This window comes from Callospermophilus lateralis, chromosome 18 (assembly GCF_048772815.1).
Source record: "Callospermophilus lateralis isolate mCalLat2 chromosome 18, mCalLat2.hap1, whole genome shotgun sequence".
Classification (NCBI taxonomy): Eukaryota; Metazoa; Chordata; class Mammalia; order Rodentia; family Sciuridae; genus Callospermophilus; species Callospermophilus lateralis.
This window is the reverse complement of record NC_135322.1, coordinates 7,054,926-7,061,715: the sequence shown is the minus strand read 5'-3', so window position 1 is coordinate 7,061,715 and position 6,790 is coordinate 7,054,926. Positions and strand designations below refer to the sequence as shown.

Genomic DNA, 6,790 nt, shown 5'->3' with positions numbered 1-6,790 from the left:
CAACTTCACATGTTTTGTTATCAACGAGAGGAAGAAATGATAAAAAGCTGTACAGGAATGTGAGTTCAAAGGGAAAACGTTTTTTTTTGTTTTGTTTTGTTTTTGTGCCAGGGATTGAACCCAGGGGTGCTTCACCACTGGGCCAATCCCCACCCCTTTTTGTGTTTTATTTAGAGTCAGGGCTTTGCTAAATTGATGAGATTGGCCTTGAACTTGGGATCCTCCTGCCTCAGCCTCCCAAGTCACTGAATCCCACCATGCCTGGCTCCAGGGGAAAATTTGTATGCTGATTGGATGGATAATAGGGAGAATGTGATGACTCAGAGGAAAGTGGAGAGAAGACACAAGAGAGATGTGCTTAAGCAGCAAGATCTGGCTTTGGGTCTGGCAGTATGGAGGAGGAGAAGAAGACAGCATTGGGGAATTGGCATAATGACTGGGTAGATGGTGGGGCTGCCTCAGATGGAGAAACCAGGTGGAGAGAATTGGGGGGAGCTCTAAAGCTTTGTATGGAATGTGGTGACGGTCCCAAGGACATCCAGGAGTAAATTGGGTAGAGCTCAGCAGAATGATTTAGAAATTAGAAGATGAGGACTGGGGATGAAGATCAGGGTAGAGTGCCTGCCCAGTGTGTATGAGATCCTAGGCTTAATGCCCAGTGGCACAAAAAGAAGAGTCTCATGGAGCTGGGTCCTCACAGGCCTGTTTCCCAGAGGCCAGTGGATGACTGGGTAATGGGGAAACCTCCAAAGTTGGACATCTGTGAGGGATCTGGAACTTGATAAGGGCAGGGAGCCTCTGGGGACTTTAGGGGCAACTGCAGAGGCTGCTAGGTGCCATCTAGCACCCTGGCTCCTCTGTGACCTCCTCCCTTCAGGCTCCAGGGGCAAAGGCAGGAAGTACTGCCTGAGGCTCACTTCCGGCTTCGCTGAGTGTGCTGGCACCACCTGGCCCCCTCAGCACCCCCAGGGACCTTCCCACCTCTGGCCCATAGCACTTTCACTTCTCCCAGGTGCCCAGCCCCTGCCCCCCGGCATGTGGTAGCACTCTGGTCTAGAACAGCACAGATTCCTCTGAGAGAGGGGGGCAAAGACAAGTGGGAGACAGAGGAAGGAGGAGAGGATCCCAGAGAGAAGGGACCAGAAACCCAGAGAGAGGGAGAATCGAGACACAGGTGTGGGAACAGACTCATAAGAGAACAGAGGCTCTGTGAGAAGAAGCCAGCCAGCCAGAGAAAGACTGAGACCCAGGGAGAGAGGGTTAGAGACCTAGAGAGGTAGGGAAAAGAGACCCAGAGCAGGGAAATGGGGACAGAGCAGATGCAGCGATGGGAAAGCTTAGCAGGCCATGAGGTCAGAGTGTCTGTGAGGTCGGTTGCTGTCCAGAGACAGCCCTGGGATACTGGTGCCCAGACAGATGTCAGTAGATTAGGAGTCCCTGTGGATCCCCCAGCAGGAGCCATGGAGACCTGGGAGGGACCACCCACAGTGTCCTTGGTGACCACCAATTCCAAGGCCCCTCAGGTACAAGAGTGCGTCCTGGTGAGGCGGGTTAGAGAGACAGAGTCATCTCCAGTGAATCGGACTGGGAGGGGCCCCACCCCTCCACCACTGGAACTTCCTCTTTCTGTGTTCTTCCTCCTCTTGGCCTTTCTTTGTGTCTCCTCTCGGCCTCTGTCGCTCTGCCTGTCTCCCGGCTGCCAACACCTCTGTCTGGTCCATCCAGCCAGTCACTCTCCACTCTAGGTGAAGATGTCGGCGCAGGAGAGCTGTCTCAGTCTCATCAAGTACTTCCTCTTCGTTTTCAACCTCTTCTTCTTTGTGAGTTGCCTCGCGTGGCTACCCAGCCCCAGCCCCAGCCCCAGCCCAGCCCCATTCGTCAACCTCATATCCCCTGTCCACTGTCACACTCTCATCTTCCTTCCCCAGGTCCTGGGAAGCCTGATTTTCTGCTTCGGCATCTGGATACTCATTGATAAGGCCAGCTTCGTGTCGTTTGTGGGTGAGGGGGCTGGGGCAGTCAGGGAGGGCCTTCCTGTAGCAGACCTGGACCCAGCCTGCCACCAAGCAGCCTCCCGCGGTCTCCCTTATCCTAACGAGGCCAAGAATGCCCAATTCCCCAGGCAGATGACAGCCTCACCACTGTCACTCGCTTCTCAAAGCCTGTCTTCCTCTGGAAAATGGGGTTGTGCGTACCAATAATAATAACAGTGACAACAATATTCATTTCTCAAGCTCTTCCTGTGTCAGATCTTGAACTGATGTTCATCAGGTCCTCCCATAAACCTTCCCATCTCTTGAGATTCATAGAGGGGAAGTCCCTTGTTGGTGTCACACAGCAGGAAGCAAAGGGCAAAATTAATAGACATAATGAAAGTAAGCTCATATTTACTAAGTGTTTGCCTTGCATTAGGGTTGGATTCAACTTATGCTCTATGTGTCCAGGTGCAATGACACAGTTATTCAGGAGGCTGAGGGAGGAGGATCACTTGAACTCAGGGATTTGAGGCCAGACAGGCAACAGAGCAAAACTAGATCTAAAAAAAAACTCTAGGAAATAAATGTCATTCTCTTGGCTTCCAGGGGTTTTAAGTGACAGAGGCAAAGTCACAGAACAAATGATGGGGCTGACACTATCAGTGTGAGGAGGAGTTAAAGGAGGAAAAGAGAAAATGAGAGCCAAATAGAGGGACACAGATGCTGATGGGGGAAAACACAGGTGGGGAGACAGTAGAGAGAAACTCTTAAAAGAGAAACAGAGACTCAGGATGGGGCAAAGATGGTCCCAGAGAAAAGCAAACATTCAGAGAATGGGAGGTCCAGGGCACAGGGAGAGGCCCCCAGGACACTGCACAGCACTTGGGTGGCTGCCTGGGTGGGGCATGGAGTTGCCTGGAGCTGTGTACTTGGGTCCACCATCACTGCCTCTCACTTCTTCCAGGTTTGACCTTCGTGGCCCTGCAGATCTGGTCCAAGGTCCTGGCCATCTCAGGAATCCTCACCATGGGCCTCGCCCTCCTGGGTTGTGTGGGGGCCCTCAAGGAGCTCCGCTGCCTTTTGGGTCTGGTGAGTGCCCTGCCCACTGGCCATCCTCAAGAACACTTCCCCATCGAAAAAGGCCAGGGGAAAAGGTCAGCCTGACCTCTCCCCTCTACTCACTAGTATTTTGGGATGCTGCTGCTCCTGTTTGCCACGCAGATCACCCTGGGGATCCTCATCTCCACTCAGCGGGTCCGGGTGAGCGCCTGTCAATAGCACCCCATCCCTGGCAGCTGAGTAGGTAGTGTGGGGTTTGCAGGAGTGGTGGAGAGATGGGGGGGGGAGGGGGGGAAGCAGATAGGCACTGACAAAGAAATAATCAGCAGAGGAAGATGGAAAGAAACAAGGATACCGAAGGACAGAGATGCAGATACAGAGGCTGACAGACACAGAGAAAGAGACAGAGAAAGACACAAGGACATAAACAGAGGGAGGGAAACGCAGAGATCCAAAGTCCAGCATGGTGGCCAGCCAGCAGTCTCAGATAATCAGTCACTCTGGAGGCTGAGGTGGGAGGATCACTAGAGTCTAGGAGTTCAAGGCCAGCCTGGGCGACATCAGCCCCTGCTGATGGAGGAGGGTGGGGAGGGAGAGAGATGGAGAAATAATAAGTCCCAGAAATGCTATAGACACCTAATGACCCCTAGAAATAGAGGATGATAGAAATGCATAGAAAGAGATTCTGAGCAACAGAGAAACAGCTAACCATTCAGGGAGGGACCAAGTCAGTGCAAAGATATGCCCAGGAACCCGTTGGCACTGAACAGCCTGGGAGGGGCTGGAGTGGGATGGGGCTGATGAGGCCCAGCCTCACCCACAAACTCTCAGGTGGAGAGAAGAGTGCAGGACATCGTGCTAGAGGCCATCCAAAACTACCGTGCTGATCCGGAGGAGACAGCGGCCGAGGAGAGTTGGGACTATGTGCAGTTCCAGGTACATGAGCCCAACCCCGAGGTGTACCCCTTCTCTAGCTCCAGTATTCTAACAAGGCTCAGTTCAGCTCGATCCACCAAGGAGATTCCGCCCTACTGGGCCCAGCCTCCAGCTCCAGGGCTCGCTCATTCTAACCCCACCCCCGACATGGCCCCACCCCCAGATAATAATATAACTGGCTCCTACGTAGCCCTGTACCCCGACTCCGCCCTCTTCCTCAAGACCCCGCCCCTGCCCTCACGAGGCGGCGGGAGTGCCAACAGCTCTGCATGACCCGGTGCTGGAACCTCTGACTCTGACAGATCCCAACCCTTGAAGAGACTCCACTCCCTAGATATGTAGCTCTGCAGCCATCCACCTAACCCTGGGGGAGGCAGTCTTGCACCTCCGACCCAATCTCCGCTTCACAACGTGATGCTTTCTTCTAGTCCCAGGTCACCCCGTGACTCACATCTCTCCGTGTTCTTAAGTGTCTCTCCTGGCCCTAGCCCTGGCTCCATCGCGATCCCAGCCCAGCTCACCTTTCCCTGCCCTTCATGAACCACTCAGCTCCCTGCTCCCCGCCATGACCTGATATTCCTGACTGGTATCCCTCTCTCAGCTGCGGTGCTGCGGCTGGCATTCTCCCCAGGACTGGTTCCCGGTCCGCGTCCTGAGAGGCAACGAGTCGGAGGCGCACCGCGTGCCCTGCTCCTGCTACAACTCCTCGGCGGCGACCAACGACTCCGCAGTCTTCGATAAGATTATCTTCCCCCAGCTCGGCCGGTTCGGACCGCGGGCACGACCCAGGCACAGTACAGACATCTGCGTGGTCCCTGCAAATGGCCACATCTACCGCGAGGTAAGAAAGGGTTGGAGGAGCTGTGGCTGTGGCTCAGCAGTAGAGTGCTTGCCTGGCACGTGCGAGGAGCTGGGTTCGATCCTCAGCACCACATAAAAATAAATAAATAAAATAAAGGTACTGTGTCCAACTACAACCAATATATATATAAATAAAAGAAAGAAAGGGGCTGGAGCAGAACTAACTCGACCAGACTGAACAGTGGGGGTGTGGCATGGGGTGTCGCCTGAGGTGGGGGGTGAGAGAAGGGTGGGGCTTGAACGAACGGAGGGGCGGGACCCTCCAAAGGGGGCGGAGTCTGATGAAAGGGCGGGGCCTTAACGCTGAGGTCAAGGGCGACGTTTGGGAGAGCTGAGGCGGCTGTACAGGAGCCGATTAGAGAATCCGAGCAACAGGAAAAAAAAATGGGTCGGTGTCTGAAAGGAGAAGGCCAAACTGGAGAATATTAGGGTTGGGCCTGAGGGCGAATCCTAGAAAGCTGCCTTTAACCTTTCCCTATACGTCCAGGGCTGCGCACAGAGCCTCCAGAAGTGGCTGCACAACAACCTCATCTCCATAGTGGGCATTTGTCTGGCCGTCGGTCTACTCGAGGTGATTTGGCTCCGCTCACACTCGCGATTGGCCCTAGTTTATAGACAGACCTACCCTTAACCCTAAATCCTCGGGTAACCTGGGAAGGACGCATGCGTCACGGAGTCCCGCCCCTCCTGGCTCTCGCGCTGACGCCTCAGGATGGGAGGGGGCGGAGACCTAGCTTCGGTGAGCCCTGATTGGCCGTAGCAGGAAAGCCTCCTGTTATTGGCCACACTATCCCTCCCCTTTCCTCGCAGGTGAGTGTGATGGTGCTGAGCTTACAGCTGCGGCGCAAAGCACCCCGCCCGGAACCCGAGCCACAAAAGCCGCATATGGGTCCGGGTACTTCAAGCCCTCCGCCCTGCCTTAGTGCTGACAGCGGTGGCGGTCGCTGTGGCGTCCTCACCAGCAGCGGGCGTACCAGTGCTTCGTGGGGTGGATGGGGCATGGCCGGTGCTTGCCCCAACTGGGGTGACAAAGTCCCGCAGGGCAAGCTTCCCATGGCCCTGGGGCCCTGGCGGCTTTCGGATCAAGAGGAAGAGCAACCTGATACTGGGAGTTCTAGCGCAGAGGTGGAGGCTGAGGTGGACGTAGAAGCTGAAGTGGAGGGGGAAACAGATGAACCTCCAGAATAAAGGACCCTCCGCTTGCTTCCGACCTGAGAGCTTGCTTCCGACCTGACTCCTTCTCGGCTCAACCTCGCCGCCTACCCACCTGTTGCCACAGGGCTTCCCCTACTTGTGGTTCCTGGACTCATCACTGCTGTAGCTCAGCTTATCATTCTCTAGCTCTCAACTTACCCACTTCTTCCTCTAGCCCCACCCATTTTCTACCTACACCACCCCCCCACACACACACACAACACAGGAGCCTAGGAGCCTTATTTTCTTACCTAACCCCACCCTCTGACTTTTCTGCTTCCAGGGCCAAAGTCACCCCTCACCCCCTTCACTGGAAGCCCTTTGTCATCTCTGATCGCGTCTCCTTTCTCCATAGCTCGGCTTCATGACGCTCTCCATATTCCTGTGCAGAAACCTGGACCACGTCTACTACAACCGGCTGGCTCGATACCGCTAGACCACACCCCGACCCCTTCAAGTGCCCTGGACTTGTAAATATTTGTTTCCCTTGAGCCCTCCACCTCCTCATTCCCTCGGGGACCCAGATGTCTGCCTGGCCACTGCCACCACCTCCCCCAGGGGACCTGGGGCTTCCTGCCCCACACATACTTCCTTTCCTTGACTCATCTGTTGGGCTACCACCTCCCACAAGATTATTTTTCACTCAAACCTCAAATAAATCCCCTGCATTTTGGTAAAATAGCCTTATTCTTTGTCAGAACACAAACCAAAACGCTTTGAATGGGGAAAGCAGCAATCTAACCCGAGGCTCACGTAGAAGAAGG

General features: G+C 54.7%; 1 protein-coding gene across 6 annotated transcripts; it reads left to right on the top strand.

Annotated features, from left to right (window-relative positions):
* Positions 1-1,095: 1,095 nt before the first annotated feature.
* Cd37 (CD37 molecule) lies at positions 1,096-6,705 on the top strand. 6 transcript variants are annotated; one of them, XM_076838546.1, is made up of 9 exons: positions 1,096-1,174; positions 1,746-1,820; positions 1,929-2,001; positions 2,941-3,065; positions 3,162-3,236; positions 3,867-3,971; positions 4,573-4,812; positions 5,320-5,403; positions 6,417-6,705. In XM_076838546.1, exons 2-9 carry the CDS (start codon positions 1,752-1,754, stop codon positions 6,498-6,500), a joined length of 855 nt encoding a protein of 284 aa, XP_076694661.1. In that variant the 5' UTR covers positions 1,096-1,174; positions 1,746-1,751; the 3' UTR covers positions 6,501-6,705. The 6 variants fall into 6 exon arrangements, with proteins under 6 accessions (XP_076694661.1, XP_076694663.1, XP_076694660.1 ...); XM_076838548.1 differs by lacking the exon at positions 1,096-1,174 and having other exon boundaries at positions 1,662-1,820; positions 4,603-4,812; XM_076838545.1 differs by lacking the exon at positions 1,096-1,174 and having other exon boundaries at positions 1,662-1,820.
* The last annotated feature ends 85 nt before the right edge of the window (positions 6,706-6,790 follow it).

Bases quoted from the DNA above. Each gene is read 5' to 3' on its own strand.
- Cd37 (XM_076838546.1), top strand. From the start codon at position 1,752: ATGTCGGCGCAGGAGAGCTGTCTCAGTCTCATCAAGTACTTCCTCTTC. The intron at 3,066-3,161 runs GTGAGTGCCCTG...TCTACTCACTAG, and splicing joins TCCGCTGCCTTTTGGGTCTG to TATTTTGGGATGCTGCTGCT. The intron at 4,813-5,319 runs GTAAGAAAGGGT...CTATACGTCCAG, and splicing joins ATGGCCACATCTACCGCGAG to GGCTGCGCACAGAGCCTCCA.